Source organism: Lithobates pipiens, unplaced genomic scaffold, assembly GCF_037356315.1.
Source record: "Lithobates pipiens isolate NorthernLeopardFrog02 unplaced genomic scaffold, aLitPip1_a1.2 Scaffold_22, whole genome shotgun sequence".
Taxonomy (NCBI): Eukaryota; Metazoa; Chordata; class Amphibia; order Anura; family Ranidae; genus Lithobates; species Lithobates pipiens.
The window spans coordinates 1626588-1652280 of NW_027507784.1; the positions used below are offsets into that span (position 1 = coordinate 1626588).

Here is a 25693-nt window from a genome sequence, read left to right on the forward strand (position 1 = left end):
CCACAAATCTGCCCTTTATGGAAGAGTGACAAGAAGAAAGACATTGGAGAAAGAAAGTCATAAGAAGTCCTGTTTGTAGTTTGTGAGAAGCCATGTGGGGGAGGGGGCAGCAAACATGTGGAAGAAGGTGATCTGGTCAGAGGAGACCAAAATTCAACTTTATGGCCTAAAAGCAAAACGCTATGTGTGGGGGAAACTAACACCGCCCATCCCCCGAACACACCATCCCCACTGTGAGACATGGCGGTGGCAGCATCATGTGGTGGGGATGGTTTTCTTCAGCAGGGACAGGGAAGCTGGTCAGAGTTGATGGGAAGATGGATGGAGACAAATACAGGACAATCTTAGAAGAAAACCCGTTAGAGTCGGCAGAAGACTTGAGACCGGGGCGGAGGTTCCCCTTCCAGCAGGACAAGGACCCGAAACATCCAGCCAGAGCTACAATGGAATGGTTTACATCAAAGCATATTCATGTGTTAGAATGGCCCAGTCACAGTCCAGACCTAAATCACATTGAGAATCTGTGGCCAGACTTGAAAATTGCTGATCAGAGACGCTCTCCATCCAATCTGACAGAGCTTGAGATATTTTACAAAGAAGAAGAATGGGCAGAAATGTCCTCTCTAGATGGGCAAAGCTGGTAGAGACACCCCCAAAAAGACTTGTAGAGAAAGGGGGTTCTACAAAGTATTGACTCTGGGGGGCGCCATACAAATGCCCCTCCCCCCACACTTTTCACATATTTATTTCTATCATTTATCATTTTCCTTCCACTTCACAATTGTGTGACACTTTGTGTTGGTCCATCACATAAAATCCCAATAAAATACATTTATGGTTCTGGTTGTAACAAAATGTGGGGAATGTCGGGGGGTATGAATACTTTTTCCAGGCACGGTATATATACTGTATACACTTATAGAGGTTCATATAAAGTAGGGAATATCGGGAGCAGAGGATAACGTTCAGCCAATCAGAGTCTGGATTTATAAAAGATGACGTCTGATTGGAGACTCTCCCGGAATCCATCTTGAATGACTCTGCGATGAGACAAGCGTTCAATGATTGGACGATAGAGAGCCAGCTTGAGAAAGGGGCGTGGTCACAGTTTTATGGTGAAGGATATATAATTATCATATTGTATTATAATCTTTACAGAGTATGAAGAGTCAGTCTGTGGATTAGAGAACATTTTATGAGCGTCATGTCACCGCTCACACCTCTTGGGTCGGATATGTTCGGCTCTCACCCCATTGTTCTCCCTGGTGAGCTCAGTGTGCTGTGGGTGGAGGATCTCATAGAGAGGGAATCGGCCTCTCTGGGAGGTTGGGATTGGGGGAGTGGAGGCTGCAGGCCAGAGAGAGACCTCCTTCTCTACACCGAGGAATGTGAGGCCTCATCTGCCGCAGGAGGTGTGACTGATGGACAGAAATATATATATATATATATACTGTATACAGAGAGTGATGGGAGATATATATATATATACCATCTATATACAGTATACAGGGAGAGGCCACATACAGGATATATATATGTATTTGGTATATACAGATCTCCCACATCCGTCCGACTGCTCAGTCCAGGAGACGACCTCCTGCTACATGAGCCTCCTATCATGGGGTGAGGCTCAGCAATCCTGAAGGAAAAACCAGGAGAATTCCTAAAATATCCCTCCAATCCCATCCTCCGTCCTCCAATCCCATCCTCCAATCCCATCCTCCAATCCCATCCTCCATCCTCCAATCCCATCCTCCATCCTCCAATCCCATCCTCCAATCCCATCCTCCATCCTCCAATCCCATCCTCCGTCCTCCAATCCCATCCTCCATCCTCCAATCCCATCCTCCAATCCCATCCTCCATCCTCCAATCCCATCCTCCAATCCCATCCTCCATCCTCCAATCCCATCCTCCATCCTCCAATCCCATCCTCCGTCCTCCAATCCCATCCTCCAATCCCATCCTCCGTCCTCCAATCCCATCCTCCAATCCCATCCTCCGTCCTCCAATCCCATCCTCCAATCCCATCCTCCGTCCTCCAATCCCATCCTCCGTCCTCCAATCCCATCCTCCAATCCCATCCTCCGTCCTCCAATCCCATCCTCCAATCCCATCCTCCGTCCTCCAATCCCATCCTCCAATCCCATCCTCCGTCCTCCAATCCCATCCTCCGTCCTCCAATCCCATCCTCCGTCCTCCAATCACATTCCTCCGTCCTCCAATCCCATCCTCCGTCCTCCAATCCCATCCTCCGTCCTCCAATCCCATCCTCCAATCCCATCCTCCGTCCTCCAATCCCATCCTCCAATCCCATCCTCCGTCCTCCAATCCCATCCTCCAATCCCATCCTCCGTCCTCCAATCCCATCCTCCGTCCTCCAATCCCATCCTCCGTCCTCCAATCCCATCCTCTGTCCTCCAATCCCATCCTCTGTCCTCCTCCAATCCCATCCTCCGTCCTCCAATCCCATCCTCTGTCCTCCTCCAATCCCATCCTCCGTCCTCCAATCCCATCCTCTGTCCTGTCCTCCAATCCCATTCCTCTGTCCTCCAATCCCATCCTCTGTCCTGTCCTCCAATCCCATTCCTCTGTCCTCCAATCCCATCCTCTGTCCTCCTCCAATCCCATCCTCCGTCCTCCAATCCCATCCTCTGTCCTGTCCTCCAATCCCATTCCTCTGTCCTCCAATCCCATCCTCCGTCCTCCAATCACATTCCTCCGTCCTCCAATCCCATCCTCCGTCCTCCAATCCCATCCTCCGTCCTCCAATCCCATCCTCTGTCCTCCAATCCCATCCTCTGTCCTCCTCCAATCCCATTCCTCTGTCCTCCAATCCCATCCTCTGTCCTCCTCCAATCCCATCCTCCGTCCTCCAATCCCATCCTCTGTCCTGTCCTCCAATCCCATTCCTCTGTCCTCCAATCCCATTCCTCTGTCCTCTAATCCCACTCTCCATCCTCTAATCCCATCCTCCATACTCAAATCCCATTCCTCCATCCTCCAATCCCATTCCTCCGTCCTCCAATCCCATCCTCTGTCCTCCAATCCCATTCCTCCGTCCTCCAATCCCATCCTCCGTCCTCCAATCCCATTCCTCTGTCCTCCAATCCCATCCTCTGTCCTCCAATCCCATCCTCTATCCTGTCCTCCAATCCCATCCTCTGTCCTCCAATCCCATCCTCTGTCCTCCAATCCCATCCTCTGTCCTCCAATCCCATCCTCTATCCTGTCCTCCAATCCCATTCCTCTGTCCTCCAATCCCATCCTCTGTCCTCCAATCCCATCCTCCGTCCTCCAATCCCATACTTCGTCCTCCAATCCCATTCCTCCGTCCTCCAATCCCATCCTCCGTCCTCCAATCCCATCCTCCGTCCTCCAATCCCAATCCTCTGTCCTCCAATCCCATCCTCTGTCCTCCAATCCCATCCTCTATCCTGTCCTCCAATCCCATCCTCTATCCTGTCCTCCAATCCCATCCTCTATCCTGTCCTCCAATCCCATCCTCTATCCTGTCCTCCAATCCCATTCCTCTGTCCTCCAATCCCATTCCTCTGTCCTCCAGTCCCATCCTCTATCCTGTTCTCCAGTCCCATCCTCTGTCCCCCAATCCCATCCTCTGTCCTCCAATCCCATCCTCTGTCCTCCAATCCCATTCTCCGTCCTCCAATCCCATCCTCCGTCCTCCAATCCCATCCTCCGTCCTCCAACCCCATCCTCCGTCCTCCAATCCCATCCTCTATCCTGTCCTCCAATCCCATCCTCTGTCCTCCAATCCCATCCTCTGTCCTCCAACCCCATCCTCTGTCCCCCAATCCCATCCTCTGTCCTCCAATCCCATCCTCTGTCCTCCAATCCCATTCTCCGTCCTCCAATCCCATCCTCCGTCCTCCAATCCCATCCTCCGTCCTCCAACCCCATCCTCCGTCCTCCAATCCCATCCTCTATCCTGTCCTCCAATCCCATCCTCTGTCCTCCAATCCCATCCTCTGTCCTCCAATCCCATCCTCCGTCCTCCAATCCCATCCTCCGTCCTCCAACCCCATCCTCCGTCCTCCAATCCCATCCTCTATCCTGTCCTCCAATCCCATCCTCCGTCCTCCAATCCCATCCTCCGTCCTCCAATCCAATCCTCCGTCCTCTAATCCCATTCCTCTGCCCTCCAATTTCATCCTCTGCCCTCCAATCCCATCCTCTGTCCCCCAATCCCATCCTCTATCCTGTCCTCCAATCCCATCCTCTATCCTGTCCTCCAATCCCATCCTCTATCCTGTCCTCCAATCCCATCCTCCGTCCTCCAATGCCATCCTCTGACCCCCAATCACATTGTCACACTTTATTCTGATTCCCCCTCCGGTGGGGTGGGGGAGGGGGTTCCTCATGGGCGGGAACTGTTTCCTTCCTCATAGGACAATGGAGAGGGTTCTGTCTGGGTAGTACATATGGGGTCAGTCTGTCTCTCTGGGGTGATGAGTGCTAGCTCTGTGGGTTCATGGCAGTGGGCGGAGCTCAGCCTGTCCCCTGTGATGTCACATTTCAGACACAGATTGCTGCACTCTGGTCTGTGTTGGTGATACATGAATGACATGGAGGTCGCCCCCTGGTGGTGGTGGTGGGGGGTGAACTCTTTATACCATGAGAAGATGTTTCCAGGACATTCTCAGGTCTGTGTGGGGCCCCTGGGGGCCCATGGGGGGTCTTTGATCCCAGGTGCATTGTGGGGGGGATTGTTGGTGGAGTCTTTCATGTCCATGGAGTGCAGATCAGGCAGAACGTGTTTCAGGTGTGTGGATGGCCCCCGGGGGAGGACAATTAGAGGGGCCCCGGGAATTGTATGAAGGCCCCCCTCCCCCTCCTCTGTAGTGTCCTGACTTGTAGAGTCTCACTTCATTCGCTGCGCTGTGTTTGTCTTCATTCTCTTTTCATCTCATGGGATCTGATAAAACAGAAAAGGAAATCCCCGCCGATACTTTGTAACATTGTGATGGGAAGATGAATGGATGGGAGATGTGTGGAAGGCTCCGATGGAAGCTGAGGTGACCAGTGACAGCCCCCCATCACATATCCTCCAATAATCACTTCCTGTCCCCGAGACACAACAGGAAGTCAGGGGAATCCCCTCTCAGGGGTCCCCACCAGGGAATTCCCCATCTTCTGGTGATAGCTCCGATTTCCTGTGCTGGAGACAAAGAGCCCGTCCAATCACCTTCCCCCTGGAGGTCAGAGGGGCCCCGTCCACAGGGGATGGGGGGTGACTGTGGCCCCTCCTGTGCGGGGAGGGGGAGGGAGGACTTTTACCTGCACAGGACAGGAGGAGGCGTTCCCCTTTATGTGTGTGTGGGGGAGGGGAGACGGGGAACTCCCCACCTGACATTCCACTCTTCATACCTGGAGAGGGGGGGGGGAACCACGTCTGGGGACACAAATCCCCCCTTAAATCATCACCCCCCTCCTCATACACAGACCCCCCACAAATAATCACCCCCCTCCTCATACACAGACCCCCCCACAAATAATCACCCCCCTCCTTATACACAGACCCCCCCCACAAATAATCACCCCCTCCTCATACACAGACCCCCCACAAATAATCACCCCCCTCCTCATACACAGACCCCCCACAAATAATCACCCCCCTCCTCATACACAGACCCCCCCCCCACAAATAATCACCCCCTCCTCATACACAGACCCCCCCCCCACAAATAATCACCCCCCTCCTCATACACAGACCCCCCCACAACAAATAATCACCTCCTCCTCATACACAAATCCCCCCAAATAATCACCCCCCTCCTCATACACAGACCCCCCACAAATAATCACCCCCCTCCTCATACACAGACCCCCCACAAATAATCACCCCCCTCCTCATACACAGACCCCCCCACAACAAATAATCACCCCCCTCCTCATACACAGACCCCCCCCCCACAAATAATCACCCCCCTCCTCATACACAGACCCCCCACAAATAATCACCCCCCTCCTCATACACAGACCCCCCCCCCACAAATAATCACCCCCTCCTCATACACAGACCCCCCACAAATAATCACCCCCCTCCTCATACACAGACCCCCCCCCACAAATAATCACCCCCCTCCTCATACACAGACCCCCCCCCCACAAATAATCACCCCCCTCCTCATACACAGACCCCCCCCCCACAAATAATCACCCCCCTCCTCATACACAGACCCCCCACAAATAATCACCCCCCTCCTCATACACAGACCCCCCCCCACAAATAATCACCCCCCTCCTCATACACAGACCCCCCCCCACAAATAATCACCCCCTCCTCATACACAGACCCCCCACAAATAATCACCCCCCTCCTCATACACAGACCCCCCCCCTTAAATCATCACCCCCCTCCTCATACACAGACCCCCCCACAAATAATCACCCCCCTCCTCATACACAGACCCCCCCACAAATAATCACCCCCCTCCTCATACACAGACCCCCCCCCCACAAATAATCACCCCCCTCCTCATACACAGACCCCCCCCCCTTAAATCATCACCCCCCTCCTCATACACAGACCCCCCCACAAATAATCACCCCCCTCCTCATACACAGACCCCCCCACAAATAATCACCCCCCTCCTCATACACAGACCCCCCCCCCCCACAAATAATCACCCCCCTCCTCATACACAGACCCCCCACAAATAATCACCCCCCTCCTCATACACAGACCCCCCCCCCTTAAATCATCACCCCCCTCCTCATACACAGACCCCCCAAATAATCATCACCCCTCTCCTCATACACAGACCCCCCACAAATAATCACCCCCCCTCCTCATACACAGACCCCCCCACAAATAATTACCCCCCTCCTCATACACAGACCCCCACAAATAATCACCCCCCTCCTCATACACAGACCCCCCCCCACAATTAATCACCCCCCTCCTCATACACAGACCCCCCCCCACAAATAATCACCCCCCTCCTCATACACAAATCCCCCCTTAAATCATCACCCCCTCCTCATACACAGACCCCCCCACAAATAATCACCCCCCTCCTCATACAAAGACCCCCCCCCCACAAATAATCACCCCCCTCCTCATACACAGACCCCCCACAAATAATCACCCCCCTCCTCATACACAGACCCCCCACAAATAATCACCCCCCTCCTCATACACAGACCCCCCCACAAATAATCACCCCCCTCCTCATACACAAATCCCCCCACAAATAATCACCCCCCATCCTCATACACAGACCCCCCACAAATAATCACCTCCCTCCTCATACACAGATCCCCCAAATAATCCATCACCCCCTCCTCATACACAGATCCCCCAAATAATCATCACCCCCCTCCTCATACACAGATCCCCCAAATAATCATCACCCCCCTCCTCATACACAGATCCCCCCAAATAATCATCACCCCCTCCTCATACACAGACCCCCCCAAATAATCATCACCCCCCTCCTCATACACAGACCCCCCAAATAATCATCACCCCCCTCCTCATATACAGACCCCCCAAATAATCATCACCCCCTCCTCATACACAGACCCCCCAAATAATCATCACCCCCCTCCTCATACACAGACCCCCCAAATAATCATCACCCCCCTCCTCATACACAGACCCCCCCATAAATCATCACCCCCTCCTCATATACAGATCCCCCAAATAATCATCACCCCCTCCTCATACACAGATCCCCCAAATAATCATCACCCCCCTCCTCATACACAGACCCCCCAAATAATCATCACTCCCTCCTCATATACAGATCCCCTAAATAATCATCACCCCCTCCTCATATACAGACCCCCCAAATAATCATCACCCCCCTCCTCATACACAGACCCCCCCATAAATCATCACCCCCTCCTCATACACAGACCCCCCAAATAATCATCACCCCCCTCCTCATACACAGACCCCCCAAATAATCATCACCCCCTCCTCATACACAGATCCCCCAAATAATCATCACCCCCCTCCTCATACACAGACCCCCCAAATAATCATCACCCCCTCCTCATATACAGATCCCCTAAATAATCATCACCCCCTCCTCATATACAGACCCCCCAAATAATCATCACCCCCCTCCTCATACACAGACCCCCCATAAATCATCACCCCCTCCTCATATACAGACCCCCCATAAATCATCACCCCCTCCTCATACACAGACCCCCCCCCCAAATAAACATCACCCCCTCCTCATATACAGACCCCCCATATCATTACCCCCCCTCATACACAGACCCCCCCATAAATCATCACCCCCCTCCTCATACACAGACCCCCCATAAATCATCACCCCCTCCTCTTACACAGACCCCCCATAAATCATCACCCCCTCCTCATACACAGACCCCCCAAATAAACATCACCCCCTCCTCATATACAGACCCCCCATATCATTACCCCCCTCATACACAGACCCCCTCATAAATCATCACCCCCCTCCTCATACACAGACCCCTCCATAAATCATCACCCCCTCCTCTTACACAGACCCCCCCATAATTTATCACCCCCTCCTCGTACACAGACCCCCCCATAAATCATCACCCCCTCCTCATACACAGACCCCCCAAATAAACATCACCCCCTCCTCATATACAGACCCCCCCATATAATTACCAATCTCAAACACAGACCCCCCCATAAATCATCACCCCCCTTCTCATGCACAGACCCCCCGTTCCAGTGAAGGGGATTGGGCTGTAATTGTATGATGTGTGACCATCTGATGGAATTCCTTCTCTCTCCTCCAGACGTGACATCCAATGACATCGGGAGAGGCGGAGAGCCAGGGTGGGATCCTCCGGGGCTGGAGCGGGGGTCTCCCCTCCCCCACCATGGAGGAAGACTTCTACCCCTTCCTGCTGGAGAGAAGAACATCCTACCTGGGCGAGGAGGAGTCAGAGCAGCAGGAGGAGGACCTGAGCCTGGCCCTGGAGAGGAAGAACAAGGATCTGCTCCTGGCTGCTGAGCTGGGGAAGGCCCTGCTGGAGAGGAACGATTATCTGGAGAGGGGGAGAGAAGCGCTGGAGGAGGAGCTCCGAGAGACCCGTGAGGTGAGAGGATACGCCAGCCTCATTATAATATGGGGTGGAGTTCTTTATAATGGCCAGATCCTTGGGGGCGGGAATGGGGAATATCCCCTCCTCCACCATGGAGGAAGATTTCTACCCGAGAAGTCCTACCTGGGTGAGGGGGTGGAGCTTAACATTTATCAATTGGCCCCCAGAATTTCTAGATATCCAATCACAAGCCCCTGATACATATCTGGATATATCCACCAGTGGCATTTTATAGCCTAGTGGGTGGAGTCAATCCCAGCTTTCTTATATGTCAGTGATAGGTGGAACCTAGTGGGTGGAGTCAATCCCAGACTTCTTATATGTCAGTGATAGGTGGAACCTAGTGGGTGGAGTCAATCCCAGACTTCTTATATGTCAGTGATAGGTGGAACCTAGTGGGTGGAGTCAATCCTAGACTTCTTAATTGTCAGTGATAGGTGGAACCTAGTGGGTGGAGTCAATCCCAGACTTCTTATATGTCAGTGATAGGTGGAACCTAGTGGGTGGAGTCAATCCCAGACTTCTTATTTGTCAGTGATAGGTGGAACCTAGTGGTGGAGTCAATCCCAGACTTCTTATATGTCAGTGATAGGTGGAACCTAGTGGGTGGAGTCAATCCCAGACTTCTTATATGTCAGTGATAGGTGGAACCTAGTGGGTGGAGTCAATCCCAGACTTCCTATTTGTCAGTGATAGGTGGAACCTAGTGGGTGGAGTCAATCCCAGACTTCTTATATGTCAGTGATAGGTGGAACCTAGTGGGTGGAGTCAATCCCAGACTTCTTATATGTCAGTGATAGTGGAACCTAGTGGGTGGAGTCAATCCTAGACTTCTTATTTGTCAGTGATAGTTGGAACCTAGTGGGTGGAGTCAATCCCAGCTTTCTTATATGTCAATGATAGGTGGAACCTAGTGGGTGGAGTCAATCCCAGACTTCTTATTTGTCAGTGATAGGTGGAACCTAGTGGGTGAGTCAATCCTAGACTTCTTATTTGTCAGTGATAGGTGGAACCTAGTGGGTGGAGTCAATCCTAGACTTCTTATTTGTCAGTGATAGGTGGAACCTAGTGGGTGGAGTCAATCCCAGACTTCTTATATGTCAGTGATAGGTGGAACCTAGTGGGTGGAGTCAATCCCAGACTTCTTATTTGTCAGTGATAGGTGGAACCTAGTGGGTGGAGTCAATCCCAGCTTTCTTATATGTCAAGATAGGTGGAACCTAGTGGGTGGAGTCAATCCCAGACTTCTTATTTGTCAGTGATAGGTGGAACCTAGTGGGTGGAGTCAATCCTAGACTTCTTATTTGTCAGTGATAGGTGGAACCTAGTGGGTGGAGACAGTTCCAGACTTGAATACTCTATTGGTGAGATCTCCTTACCAAAATTCCTTCCTCTATTCCTGTAAAACTGGGAGTTTTATGTGTTCCAGCTAGTCTTGTCACTTTCTACATAATATGAGATACATAAAAAACTCAGCACAGGGATGGTGGGAACCCCTCATAATGGGCACAGCGGGTGTACAGGGATGGAGGGAACCCCTCATAATGGGCACAGCGGGTGTACAGGGATGGAGGGAACCCCTCATAATGGGCACAGCGGGTGTACAGGGATGGTGGGAACCCCTCATAATGGGCACAGCGGGTGTACAGGGATGGTGGGAACCCCTCATAATGGGCACAGCGGGTGTACAGGGATGGTGGGAACCCCTCATAATGGGCACAGCGGGTGTACAGGGATGGTGGGAACCCCTCATAATGGGCACAGCGGGTGTACAAGGATGGTGGGAACCCCTCATAATGGGCACAGCGGGTGTACAGGGATGGTGGGAACCCCTCATAATGGGCACAGCGGGTATACAGGGATGATGGGAACCCCTCATAATGGGCACAGCAGGTGTACAGGGATGGTGGGAACCCCTCATAATGGGCAAAGCTGGTGTACAGGGATGATGGGAACCCCTCATAATGGGCACAGCGGGTGTACAGGGATGGTGGGAACCCCTCATAATGGGCACGGCGGGTGTACAGGGATGGTGGGAACCCCTCATAATGGGCACGGCGGGTGTACAGGGATGGTGGGAACCCCTCATAATGGGCACAGCAGGTGTACAGAATCCAGCAAATATCCGTTTTGTTTGGTCTCCATGGCTGGTTGTTGTCTTGCAGCGGTTGGAGCAGGAGAAGCACGCTCTGCGTCTGAAGATGGAGGTGCGGGAGAGTGAATGGAGGTCACAGATCACGGATCTGGAGAGCGACCTATCAGAGGCCCGGCTACAGCTCAGACAGCTCATGTCAGAGCACAGAGAGTGCGGACGGGAGAGCTCCACCGCCGTACACGAGATGTCCGAACAGAACCAGCGACTGCTGGAGCAACTAGCTCAGGTGAGAGGGGGGTGGTCTATAGGTCCGCCATATTGGGAGACCCCAGTCTGATCCCTTACCTGAGGTGGGAGACTGTAGTGCTGTGTCTATCCTGTCTATCTGCCCCTGCTGGGGTCAGTGATGGTACAGTCCCCTCCATCTGCCCCTGCTGGGGTCAGTGATGGTACATTCCCCTCCATCTGATGGGGTCACCTATGGTGGCACAGTCCTATCTTCCCCGATGGGATCACCTCTTTCAGCCCTATGTGAAGTTAACAATGGTAGTATGATCCCCTCGATCTTCTCCTGGTGGGGTTACTGATGGTGGTACGGCCCCTTCTAACTGCCCCTGGTGAAGTTCCTGATGGGGGTACAATCTCCTCCAATTGCTCCTTGTAGCTTCCCTGATGGTGGTTTGCCCCCCCCCCCCCCCCGCCCATGCAGTCAGTGATGGTGGTACAGACTCCTCTATCTGCCCTTGGTGAGGTCACTGATGGTGGTATGGTCCCTTTTTTCTGTCTCTGGTTATCACTGATCGTGGTACAGCCCCCTCTATCTGTCCTTGGTTGGGTTGCTGATGGTGGTGTAGTCTCATCTTATCTTTACCTGGTGCGGTTACTGATGGTGGTATGGTCTCACTATTTGCCTCAGTGGGGTTACTGAGTCCCTATCTGTCCCTAATAAGGTCAATGTTGGTGGAATGCTCTCATCTATCTGTCTCTGTTGGGGTCACTGATGGTGGTATGGTTCCCCTCTATCTGCTCCTGGTGGGGGTCACTGATGGTGGTGTGGTTCCCCTGTATCTGCTCCTGGTGGGGGTCACTAATGGTGGTATGGTTCCCTTCATCTTCTCCTGGTGGGGTCACTGATGGTGGTATGGTTCCCTTCATCTTTTCCTGGTGGGGTCACTGATGGTGGTATGGTTCCCTTCATCTGCTCCTGGTGGGGGGTCACTGATGGTGGTATGGTTCCCTTCATCTTCTCCTGGTGGGGTCACTGATAGTGGTACAGTCCCCTCTATCTGCCCCTGGTGGGGTCACTGATGGTGGTGTTGTCCCCTTTATCTGCCCCTGGTGGGGTCACTGATGGTGGTCTTGTCCCATTTTTATGGCCCTGCTGGGGTCACCGATGGTGGTACAGTCCCCTCTATCTGCCCCTGGTGGGGTCACCGATGGTGGTACAGTCCCCTCTATCTGCCCCTGGTGGGGTCACCGATGGTGGTACAGTCCCCTCTATCTGCCCCTGGTGGGGTCACTGGTGAATACACGGTCCCCTCTATCTATTCCTGGGGGGGAGGGAGGTCTCCTGATGAGGTGACACCGGAGACGGATTAGGTTGTCACACACGACGGGAGGGATTAGAGTGTCAGTGATGGGATCAGACTGAGAAGTGAGCAGCTGTCCCCGGATAAGACGATTACCTCCTAATAGGATTGTGTGATATGGGGGGATTCCAGCAGGTGGGGGGGATGGAGCTGTCCTCTGTGGGAACATCATCCTCCAGTACGGTGTTCGCACTCTTTTCATCTGATGTCCCCGATGGTAGAGTACGGCGGATGGGGGGATGGGGGGCGCAGCTTTCAGGGGGTGAAGTGTTCCCAGTGGTCGTCATCCTGTATACAAGACAAAGGTGTCAATGACTGTATGTGTGTCATGTTCTGCTGATGGGAAGATATTTCTGGAGACACAGCTGCACCCCCCCCTAATAATACACCACATCTTCCCTTCCTGCATTGTACCCTTCTATGTGGATCACCCGTGGCCTACACTGATGAACCGTTGTGTCTCCACAGGTCTCCCAGGCGGAACAGTCCCTCACCCTGCAGCTACAAAATCTTAGAGAAGAGAACCGGGAGCTCAATCTGAGCCAAGGACACCTCGCCCCATGTCTGCAGAGCCTACAGAGCGAGGTCAGAGGTCACACAGGGGCGATCAGGGGCCACACCGGGGCAGTCAAGGAAGGGGGGGGGATCAGAAGGGTTCCTCCCACATTCAGATCATGAAGGACCTCTGAAGGTTTAAAGGAATAGTCGTTGGAGGGGTAAAAGTTTAGGGCAGTGTGATGGAAGGTCAGTTAGAAGAGGTTCCGGATGGAGATAATAGGCCAAATGGCTTGTGGTTGGGTTGGTCAGGTGGGGGATGGAAAGTTACGTGGCTATAGGACAGGGTTTCTCAACTCCAGTCCTCAAGGCGCCCCAACAGGTCATGTTTTCAGACTGCCCATTATTTTGCACAGGTGATTTGATCAGTTTCACTGCCTTAGTAATGACCACAACCGTAAATCCTGAAAACATGACTCGGTGGGGCGCCTTGAGGACTGGAGTTATATAGATTATATAGAAGATTAATCAGGCGGAGATGGGAGGTTGGTCAAGTGGACATGGAAGGTTAATCAGGCGGAGGTAGGCTGGTTCATTTTAGATGGAAGATTGGTCATGTGAAATTGGTTAAAGGTGAGGGGGTTGGAAAGTTGGACAGGTGTAAATGGAAAGCTGGTCAGGTGGTGATGGAAGGTTGGTCAGGTAGAGTTTAAAGGCTGTTAAGGCAAGGGGGTGGAAGGCTTGACAAGTGATAGAAGGTTAGTTAGGTAGAGATGAAAGGCTGTTCAGGTGACGTGGTTGGAAGGTTGGACAGGAAGAGATGAGAGACTGGTCAGGTGACGTGGTTGGAAGGTTGGACAGGAAGAGATGAGAGACTGGTCAGGTGACGTGGTTGGAAGGTTGGACAGGAAGAGATGAGAGACTGGTCAGGTGACGTGGTTGGAAGGTTGGACAGGTGGTGATGGAAGGTTGGTCAGTTATGCCGCGTACACACGAGAGGACTTATGTCCGACAGACCTCCAAAGGAGTTCCGACGGAGTTCTAGGGGAGTTCTGGCGGACTTTTCGACCGAACGGACTTGGACACACACAATCACACCAAACTCCGACGGAGTCGAACGTGATGACGTACGACTGGATTCGAATAAGGAAGTTCATAGCCAGTAGCCAATAGCTGCCCTAGCGTCGGTTTTAGTCCGTCGGAATAGCATACACACGAGCGGATTTTTCGAAGGGGACCGGGTCCGGCGGAGTTCCGTCGGGAAAATTTGAAGCATGCTTCATTTCTAAAGTCCGTCAGACTTTTGCGAAGCTAAAGTCCGTTGCAGCCCACACACGATCGAATAGTCTGACGGACTCAGTCCGTCGGACTTTGGATGTTGAAAAGTCCGCTCGTGTGTACGCGGCATTAGAGATGAAAAGGCTGGTCAGCGAGGGGGTTGAAAGGTTGGACAGGTGTAAATTGAAAGTTGGTCAGGTGGCGATGGAAGGTTAATTAGGTGGGGGTGGAACATTGGTCATGTATAAATGGAAGCTCAGGTAGGTAGGGATGAAAGGTTGGTCAGGTGGAGATGGAAGTCTATCAGATGAAGGTGTTAAAAGTCAGTCAGGTGTAGATGGAAGGTCTGTTAGATGAGGGGGGTGGAAGGTTGGACAAGTGATGGAAGGTTAGTTAGGTAGAGATGAAAGGCTGTTCAGGTGACCTGGTTGGACAGGTGGTTATGGAAGGTTGGTCAGGAAGAGATGAAAGACTGGTCAGGTGACGTGGTTGGAAGGTTGGACAGGTGGTGATGGAAGGTTGGTAAGGTAGAGATGAAAAGGCTGGTCAGCGAGGGAGTTGGAAGGTTGGACAGGTGGTGATGGAAGGTTGGTAAGGTAGAGATGAAAAGGCTGGTCAGCGAGGGGGTTGGAAGGTTGGACAGGTGGTGATGGAAGGTTGGTAAGGTAGAGATGAAAAGGCTGGTCAGCGAGGGAGTTGGAAGGTTGGACAGGTGGTGATGGAAGGTTGGTAAGGTAGAGATGAAAAGGCTGGTCAGCGAGGGGGTTGGAAGGTTGGACAGGTGGTGATGGAAGGTTGGTAAGGTAGAGATGAAAAGGCTGGTCAGCGAGGGAGTTGGAAGGTTGGACAGGTGGTGATGGAAGGTTGGTAAGGTAGAGATGAAAAGGCTGGTCAGCAAGGGGGTTGGAAGGTTGGACAGGTGGTGATGGAAGGTTGGTAGAGATGAAAGACTGGTCAGCGAGGGGGTTAGAAGGTTGGACAGGTGTAAATTGAAAGTTGGTCAGGTGGCGATGGAAGGTTAATCAGGTGGGGGTGGAACATTGCTCATGTAGAAATGGAAGCTCAGGTAGGTAGGGATGAAAGGTTGGTCAGGTGGAGATGGAAGTCTATCAGATGAAGGTGTTACAAGTCAGTCAGGTGTAGATGGAAGGTCTGTTAGATGAGGGGGTGGAAGGACAGTCGGGTGTAGATAGAAGGTTGGTCAGGTAGTGAGAGATCAGTCAGATGGGGATCGATGGTCAGTCAGCGGAGATGAAAGGTCCATAAGTTGGTGGTAAAGGTCATTCAGATGGAGGTGATAGATCAGTCAGGTGGAGGTAGAAGGCCAGTCAGTGGAGATGACAGGGCAGTAATGTGGAGGTGAAAGGTCAATAAGTTGGGGGTGAAGGTCAGTCAGGTGGAGGTGGAAGGTCAGTAAATGGGGATTGAAGGCCAGTCTGGTGGAGGTGGAAGGTCAGAAAGGTGGAGATAGAGGATCAGTCCAGTGGAGATAAAAGGTTAATCTGGTGAAGGGGAAAGGTCAGTTCAGTGAAATCTCAGTAAGGTGGATGTAGAAGGTCAGTAAGGTGGTTAAAGGATAGCAAGGTGATGGTGGAAGGTCAGTAAGGGGCCGGAAAAGATCAGCCACTGGAGATGAAAGGTCAGTAAGGTGGAGGGTTAAGGTCAAGCAGTAGAGATGAAATCTCAGTCAGGTGGTGGTTGAAGTCAATCTGGTGGAAATAGGAGGTCAGACTGGTGGAGGTGAAAGGTAGGTCAGGTGGAAGTGGATGGTCAGTCTAATGGGGGTGGAAGGTCAGTGAGTGGAGATGGAAGGTCAGTCTGGTGGAGGTAGGTCAGTAAGTGGAGATAGGTCAGTCTGGTGGAGGTAGGTCAGTAAGTGGAGATAGGTCAGTCTGGTGGAGGTAGGTCAGTAAGGTAGAGGTGGAAGGTCAGTAAGGTAGAGGTGGAAGGTCAGCCAGAACATGTCATGACCCATCTCTCTCTCCCCATAGAACACTCTCCTCCTGGAGCAGAAGAAAGACCAGGAGAGCCGGATAAAGCACCTGAGAGAGGAACATGAGAACACACAGAACCTCCTCTTCACTCTGAAGGAGACGGCACTGAGGATGGAGAGGCAGAAGAGCGAGGTGGAAGCCCGGGTAAGGACCTGTCACTGCTTATTACCCTGGAGGTGAGGGAGGAGATCATTAATCATTGCGGAGCAGGGGGAACTACAGGAGTGCATTGCTGGTTTTCTCAGAACATAAACTTTCTGATTGGTTGTTAGTAGGAAGTGCAGCTCCGGACCCTCCACATGATATATACTACACTAACCTTATATACAGAACTGTCTGCACCCAATTAGTGCAGGTGAGGAGTCGTCTCTGATTGTTGCATTGTATTTCAGTTGCAGGAGGTCCAGGCGGAGGCCCAGCACCTGAGGGACAGCCAGCGCTCCCTACAGAGCCAAGTCCAGGAGCTGCAAGACGAGCTAAAGATGAGGGACAGCCAGGCTCTGCATAACAGCCAATACTCCCTCCACTCCGAGATGGAGGACTGCCAGGTGAGGACAGAGCGCATGCCGCAGGTGAAGGGTAAAGAAGATGTAAAATCATCACCTTCCACTCCAAGCTCAGATTTCAGAAGAAATTCCCTGAATTCCCCCCCCAGGACAACCACTGGAAGAGGGCCGGGGACTCTGCTGAGACAGCAATCTGCACCCCAACCCATGTCATATTGCCCCTCACAGATGTACAGGGGTATCACAGAATGTTTAGATCACATTCCACACCAGGTGTAAATCCCATCACCCAACATAACTCACCTTACCCATTATGTGGAATATTGGCAGTAAGTTCATGTGATAATGTCACATGTATTGTTATCAGGAGCATTGTACGGTAGGTCACACCTCCTATGCTGTGTATTATCAGGAGCATTGTACGGTAGGTCGTATCTCCTATGCTGCATATTGTTATCAGGAGCATTGTACGGTAGGTCGTATCTCCTATGCTGTATATTATCAGGAGCATTGTACGGTAGGTTGTATCTCCTATGCTGCATATTATCAGGAGCATTGTACGGTAGGTAACCCATGTGGTCTTCTCTCACCATAGGATGGCCCCATAAACCCATCTAGCAGTCTTGGGACTCAGCCAGCTCGGGTTCCTGACCCTGCAGTCCATATGGCGGCATATCTGACACAGCGGGAGAGAGGCCTCCTTCAGGAGAAGGAAGAGGAAGTGATCAGACTGCAGGATCAGGTGAGCGGCCTATAGCATAGAGACCAGAGGTCACATAATTACCACGAAACACCTCACTATATCTGATCCGATATGCACAACCCCAATAGAGAACCATCACCTCGCTTCGGCTCTCTACTGCACCAAGACAATATGGCCCACCTCTTTGTGAGCAGGAGACAGGTGCTCTTTAATGGAGCCTGTGATCTTAGGGGACCTATCTACAATGGATTCGTTTTATAAAAGCTGTGAAAGCAAAAATAAAGAAAAAGTGATAACCTGACCTTGATTATTACCTACAAAAACCAATGGCTCCCCCCTGTGAGGTTCCTTGTGCAGCTCCCCTCCCAAGAGGCATAAATGGACTATGCCAGGTGTAGAGTGACAACATTCTCCCTGTGAGGTTCCTTGTCTCTCTCCCCTCCTAAAACATGAATGGATTGTGCCATTTGTGGAGGTTCTAGGTGCAGAGCGACATTCCACGTGTGAGGTTCCTTGCCCAGCTCCCCTCTAGTAACATGAATAGACAATGCCAGGTAAGGTATAGTGACAATGTTCTCCTGAGGTTCCTTGCCCAGCTCCCCTCCAATAACATGAATAGACAATGCCAGGTAAGGTAGAGTGACAATGTTCCCCTGAGGTTCCTTGCCCAGTTCCCCTCCAATAACATGAATAGACAATGCCAGGCAAGGTATAGTGACAATGTTCCCCTGAGGTTCCTTGCCCAGTTCCCCTCCAATAACATGAATAGACAATGCCAGGTAAGGTGTAGAGTGACAATGTTCCCCTGAGGTTCCTTGCCCAGCTCCCCTCCAATAACATGAATAGACAATGCCAGGTAAGGTGTAGAGTGACAATGTTCTCCTGAGGTTCCTTGCCCAGTTCCCCTCCAATAACATGAATAGACAATGCCAGGTAAGGTGTAGAGTGACAATGTTCCCCTGAGGTTCCTTGCCCAGCTCCCCTCCAATAACATGAATAGACAATGCCAGGTAAGGTAGAGTGACAATGTTCTCCTGAGGTTCCTTGCCCAGTTCCCCTCCAATAACATGAATAGACAATGCCAGGCAAGGTATAGTGACAATGTTCCCCTGAGGTTCCTTGCCCAGTTCCCCTCCAATAACATGAATAGACAATGCCAGGTAAGGTAGAGTGACAATGTTCCCCTGAGGTTCCTTGCCCAGTTCCCCTCCAATAACATGAATAGACAATGCCAGGCAAGGTATAGTGACAATGTTCCCCTGAGGTTCCTTGCCCAGTTCCCCTCCAATAACATGAATAGACAATGCCAGGTAAGGTGTAGAGTGACAATGTTCCCCTGAGGTTCCTTGCCCAGCTCCCCTCCAATAACATGAATAGACAATGCCAGGTAAGGTGTAGAGTGACAATGTTCCCCTGAGGTTCCTTGCCCAGCTCCCCTCTAGTAACATGAATAGACAATGCCAGGTAAGGTGTAGAGTGACAATGTTCCCCTGAGGTTCCTTGCCCAGTTCCCCTCCAATAACATGAATAGACAATGCCAGGTAAGGTAGAGTGACAATGTTCCCCTGAGGTTCCTTGCCCAGTTCCCCTCCAATAACATGAATAGACAATGCCAGGTAAGGTGTAGAGTGACAATGTTCTCCTGAGGTTCCTTGCCCAGTTCCCCTCCAATAACATGAATAGACAATGCCAGGCAAGGTATAGTGACAATGTTCCCCTGAGGTTCCTTGCCCAGTTCCCCTCCAATAACATGAATAGACAATGCCAGGTAAGGTAGAGTGACAATGTTCCCCTGAGGTTCCTTGCCCAGTTCCCCTCCAATAACATGAATAGACAATGCCAGGCAAGGTATAGTGACAATGTTCCCCTGAGGTTCCTTGCCCAGTTCCCCTCCAATAACATGAATAGACAATGCCAGGTAAGGTGTAGAGTGACAATGTTCCCCTGAGGTTCCTTGCCCAGCTCCCCTCCAATAACATGAATAGACAATGCCAGGTAAGGTGTAGAGTGACAATGTTCCCCTGAGGTTCCTTGCCCAGCTCCCCTCTAGTAACATGAATAGACAATGCCAGGTAAGGTGTAGAGTGACAATGTTCCCCTGAGGTTCCTTGCCCAGTTCCCCTCCAATAACATGAATAGACAATGCCAGGTAAGGTATAGTGACAATGTTCCCCTGAGGTTCCTTGCCCAGTTCCCCTCCAATAACATGAATAGACAATGCCAGGTAAGGTGTAGAGTGACAATGTTCCCCTGAGGTTCCTTGCCCAGCTCCCCTCCAATAACATGAATAGACAATGCCAGGTAAGGTAGAGTGACAATGTTCTCCTGAGGTTCCTTGCCCAGCTCCCCTCCAATAACATGAATAGACAATGCCAGGTAAGGTAGAGTGACAATGTTCCCCTGAGGTTCCTTGCCCAGCTCCCCTCTAGTAACATGAATAGACAATGCCAGGTAAGGTAGAGTGACAATGTTCCCCTGAGGTTCCTTGCCCAGCTCCCCTCCAATAACATGAATAGACAATGCCAGGTAAGGTAGAGTGACAATGTTCCCCTGAGGTTCCTTGCCCAGCTCCCCTCCAATAACATGAATAGACAATGCCAGGTAAGGTAGAGTGACAATGTTCCCCTGAGGTTCCTTGCCCAGTTCCCCTCCAATAACATGAATAGACAATGCCAGGTAAGGTAGAGTGACAATGTTCCCCTGAGGTTCCTTGCCCAGTTCCCCTCCAATAACATGAATAGACAATGCCAGGTAAGGTGTAGAGTGACAATGTTCTCCTGAGGTTCCTTGCCCAGCTCCCCTCCAATAACATGAATAGACAATGCCAGGTAAGGTATAGTGACAATGTTCTCCTGAGGTTCCTTGCCCAGCTCCCCTCCAATAACATGAATAGACAATGCCAGGTAAGGTAGAGTGACAATGTTCCCCTGAGGTTCCTTGCCCAGCTCCCCTCTAGTAACATGAATAGACAATGCCAGGTAAGGTGTAGAGTGACAATGTTCCCCTGAGGTTCCTTGCCCAGTTCCCCTCCAATAACATGAATAGACAATGCCAGGTAAGGTAGAGTGACAATGTTCCCCTGAGGTTCCTTGCCCAGTTCCCCTCCAATAACATGAATAGACAATGCCAGGTAAGGTAGAGTGACAATGTTCCCCTGAGGTTCCTTGCCCAGCTCCCCTCTAGTAACATGAATAGACAATGCCAGGTAAGGTGTAGAGTGACAATGTTCTCCTGAGGTTCCTTGCCCAGTTCCCCTCCAATAACATGAATAGACAATGCCAGGCAAGGTATAGTGACAATGTTCCCCTGAGGTTCCTTGCCCAGTTCCCCTCCAATAACATGAATAGACAATGCCAGGCAAGGTATAGTGACAATGTTCCCCTGAGGTTCCTTGCCCAGTTCCCCTCCAATAACATGAATAGACAATGCCAGGCAAGGTATAGTGACAATGTTCCCCTGAGGTTCCTTGCCCAGTTCCCCTCCAATAACATGAATAGACAATGCCAGGTAAGGTGTAGAGTGACAATGTTCCCCTGAGGTTCCTTGCCCAGCTCCCCTCCAATAACATGAATAGACAATGCCAGGTAAGGTGTAGAGTGACAATGTTCCCCTGAGGTTCCTTGCCCAGCTCCCCTCTAGTAACATGAATAGACAATGCCAGGTAAGGTGTAGAGTGACAATGTTCCCCTGAGGTTCCTTGCCCAGCTCCCCTCCAATAACATGAATAGACAATGCCAGGTAAGGTAGAGTGACAATGTTCCCCTGAGGTTCCTTGCCCAGCTCCCCTCCAATAACATGAATAGACAATGCCAGGTAAGGTAGAGTGACAATGTTCCCCTGAGGTTCCTTGCCCAGTTCCCCTCCAATAACATGAATAGACAATGCCAGGTAAGGTGTAGAGTGACAATGTTCTCCTGAGGTTCCTTGCCCAGTTCCCCTCCAATAACATGAATAGACAATGCCAGGTAAGGTAGAGTGACAATGTTCCCCTGAGGTTCCTTGCCCAGCTCCCCTCCAATAACATGAATAGACAATGCCAGGTAAGGTGTAGAGTGACAATGTTCCCCTGAGGTTCCTTGCCCAGCTCCCCTCCAATAACATGAATAGACAATGCCAGGCAAGGTATAGTGACAATGTTCTCCTGAGGTTCCTTGCCCAGCTCCCCTCCAATAACATGAATAGACAATGCCAGGTAAGGTATAGTGACAATGTTCCCCTGAGGTTCCTTGCCCAGCTCCCCTCTAGTAACATGAATAGACAATGCCAGGCAAGGTAGAGTGACAATGTTCCCCTGAGGTTCCTTGCCCAGCTCCCCTCCAATAACATGAATAGACAACGTCAGGTAAGTTGTAGAGTGACAATGTTCCCCTGAGGTTCCTTGTCTGACTCCCAAAACATGAGTGGATTATACCAGATGTGGAGGGACATGGTTCTCCCGAGGTTTCTTGTTTGGCTCCTGTCTTTAGACATGAACGGACAATGCTAATTGGAGAGCGACATTGTTCCCTGTGTGAGGTTCCTTGCCCAGCTCCCGTCCCGGGACATGAATGGATAATGCCAGGTGTAGAGTTACAATGTTTCCCTGAAGTTCCTTGTCCGGCTCCCCTCCCGGGACATGAATGGATTTTGCCAGGTTTACAGTGACAACATTCCCCTGAGGGTCCTTTTCCAGCCCCCCTCCTGGGACATAAATAGATTATTCCAGGTACACAGTGATGTAGCTCCCCCTGAGGTTCCTTGTCCGGCTCCCCTCTTGAGACATCAATGGAACATGGCAGGTGTAGAGTGGTGTAGTTCCTCTTGAGTTTCCTTGTCCTGCACCCCAGTTGGGATATATTAGGGTTAAGGCCCCCCTGAAGTTCCTTGTCCAGCTCCCCGCCTGAGACCAACAGACTCACCCAATGGAAACACAAGGTGTCAGAATCCTCATAGACTTCTATAAAGAGACCCCTCCTAGTCCTATAAAGTCCATCCGTTGTGCATTGTATGGATTATCTGTATATGTGACCGCTGTACATGACAGTCTCCTGATCCTGCTCTCCCGACAGGTCACTATGCAATATGTGGAGATAAACTCTCTACGAGAGGAACTTCAGAAGCTGCGTGAAATGTCCCAGCAGAATGACGTCGACAGTGTCCTGAAACAATCCATCTCTGACCGGGATGAGGCCATCATCAAGTAAGACATCAGTATATTGGATGAAAATGACCGGATAACTGCGGTGGGTTGGTCTGAGAGCTCTGCTGCTCTGTAGGCCTACAAACCGGTCATGGATAAACCGGTCATGGATAAACCGGTCATGGATAAACCGGTCATGGATAAACCGGTCATGGATAAACCGGTCATGGATAAACCGGTGTGGATAAACAAAAGGAATGATTGTCTCAAGGATGATAGACTTTAGCGTCTCCTCATACCTGACATATCCGACCATTTCTACATATGACCGAGTTCAGGTGTCTCCAGTGAAAGGTCCTGGTAATACAAAGACATTGTAGAGAATTGTGCTAATGGTTTGGTGAAGGCCCCTTTTCTGTTCCACCATGACTGCTCCCCTGTGTACAAAGCCAGCTCCATAAAGACATGATTTCACCAGTTTGGTGTGGAGGAACTCGGGTGTCCTGCACAGAGCCCTGACCTCATCCCTACTGAACCTGACCTTTGAGATAAACTGGAACATCCATTGGGAGTCAGGTCTTTTTTTTTTTGGTGTCCAATATAAAGCCCAGCATGTTAGTCAGGTCTTTTTTTGGTGCCTAGCATGTGAGTCGGGTTTTGGTTTTTTTGGTGCCCAATGTGAGGCAAAAAAAAAAGTCAGGTCTTTTTTGTTGGTGCCCAACATGTGAGTCCATTTTTTTTTTTGTTTTGTTTCTTTGTAGGGCCCAATATGTGGGTCATGTCTTCTCATCCAATATTAGTACCTGACTTCACAAATGGGCACAAATTTCCAAAATCTTGTGGAAAGTCTTCCCAGAAGAGTGGAGAATGGTATAGCCACAAAAAAGGGGCAACTCCATATTAACGGCCATGGTTTTGGAAAGGGATCTCTAAGCAGCTCATATAGGCCGGGCCGTCTTTAATATTGATTGGACCCTGGGCAAAAATTGTCTTAGGGCCCCCCTCCCCCCATGCAATTTTGCTCTCCACCTTCTCTGAGACATACAATAAATAGCAGCTAGACTTAAAATCAGTTTACTGTATCAGATCAGCCAGCGATTGCAATTGGTTGCCAGAGGTTACAGCATATCATTACTGCTTACTGACTGGTTGCTAGAGGTTACAGCACTCCTTAAGGCTCATTGATTAGTTGCTAGAGGTTACAGCACATTTCTGCTTGTTGATTGGCTGCTAGAGATTGCTGTACAGTAATACTGGTTACAGCACATCTTCTCCTCACTGCAGGGGGGGCATGATATAATGCTGCCTTTATTTACATATCAATGCCGTTGGCCTCAGCTATTTATATATGCATGTGACTGCTATTTACATATGAATGTCGGTTATTTACATGTACACAACAATAGGGCAGAGCTGGGCAGCATTAGTAGCAGCACAGGACTAAAACTTCAAGGGACAAGGGAATGTAAACTGGGATAGTTGGCAAGTATGAGGCAGCTGCTTTGGGCCCCACAACAATGACAGAGCCCAGGGCAGCTGCCCCTTTTGCCCTGCCTTAAAGACGGCCCTGGCATATAGGTGTGATGATAGTCAGGAGTCCACAATGTTATGACTATGTAGTGTATTTCTAGTTTTGCTTCTGATTTATCTTCCCCGAGATTGAAGGATAAAACGCAATGTTTTCGTGACAAGTTGGTGGAAATTGGGCCAAATGGCACCTTTTGTGTTGCCTACAAAGCCTTTCCAAATGATTATAAAGCCTCTTTATCCACAGCCTCCAATCCTCCCCAGTTTTGTGTCGGAAAGATAACATTTCCTACCATTTCTCCATTCCGACAATGGTGAGCGGGCCCTGTCTGCAGGTCCTGACAGCTTTCATGTGTCTCCATCAATCATCTGCTCATTCTTTGGGGCTTGTTCACACTCGCTTCCACTTTAACACACATTAAAGCGCCTACCCCTTCATCCTGCTTTTATTTATTAATGTGGTTTTAATGCTTCAGTGATGCTTTTTGAAGATTTAATGAAGCTTGGCAAATGCCCTGCGTGTGTTTGTTTTTCTATTTGTTTTAAAGAGACTCAGAGGAACCCTTGTTCAGTAGATCCCCAGCTCTTTATTACCCTTGTTCAGCAGATCCCCAGCTCTTTATTACCCTTGTTCAGTAGATCACCAGCTCTTTATTACCCTTGTTCAGCAGATCCCCAGCTCTTTATTACCCTTGTTCAGCAGATCCCCAGCTCTTTATTACCCTTGTTCAGTAGATCACCAGCTCTTTATTACCCTTGTTCAGTAGATCCCCAGCTCTTTATTACCCTTGTTCAGTAGATCCCCAGCTCTTTATTACCCTTGTTCAGTAGATCCCCAGCTCTTTATTACCCTTGTTCAGTAGATCCCCAGCTCTTTATTACCCTTGTTCAGCAGATCCCCAGCTCTTTATTACCCTTGTTCAGTAGATCCCCAGCTCTTTATTACCCTTGTTCAGCAGATCCCCAGCTCTTTATTACCCTTGTTCAGCAGATCCCCAGCTCTTTATTACCCTTGTTCAGTAGATCACCAGCTCTTTATTACCCTTGTTCAGTAGATCCCCAGCTCTTTATTACCCTTGTTCAGTAGATCCCCAGCTCTTTATTACCCTTGTTCAGTAGATCCCCAGCTCTTTATTACCCTTGTTCAGTAGATCCCCAGCTCTTTATTACCCTTGTTCAGCAGATCCCCAGCTCTTTATTACCCTTGTTCAGTAGATCCCCAGCTCTTTATTACCCTTGTTCAGTAGATCCCCAGCTCTTTATTACCCTTGTTCAGTAGATCCCCAGCTCTTTATTACCCTTGTTCA

General features: G+C 50.6%; 1 protein-coding gene across 1 annotated transcript in view; it reads left to right on the top strand.

The window, feature by feature from the left end:
- The window catches only part of BICDL2 (BICD family like cargo adaptor 2), a 41255-nt gene that overhangs the window by 13327 nt on the left and 2235 nt on the right, over window positions 1–25693 (top strand). Inside the window, exons 2-8 of the mRNA XM_077494057.1 lie at window positions 8772–9074; window positions 11246–11461; window positions 13233–13349; window positions 16529–16675; window positions 16924–17079; window positions 17633–17779; window positions 22789–22919. Of these exons, the coding sequence (XP_077350183.1) occupies window positions 8784–9074; window positions 11246–11461; window positions 13233–13349; window positions 16529–16675; window positions 16924–17079; window positions 17633–17779; window positions 22789–22919 (1205 nt within the window). The 5' untranslated portion in view covers window positions 8772–8783. The remainder of the gene's footprint in view (window positions 1–8771; window positions 9075–11245; window positions 11462–13232; window positions 13350–16528; window positions 16676–16923; window positions 17080–17632; window positions 17780–22788; window positions 22920–25693) is intronic.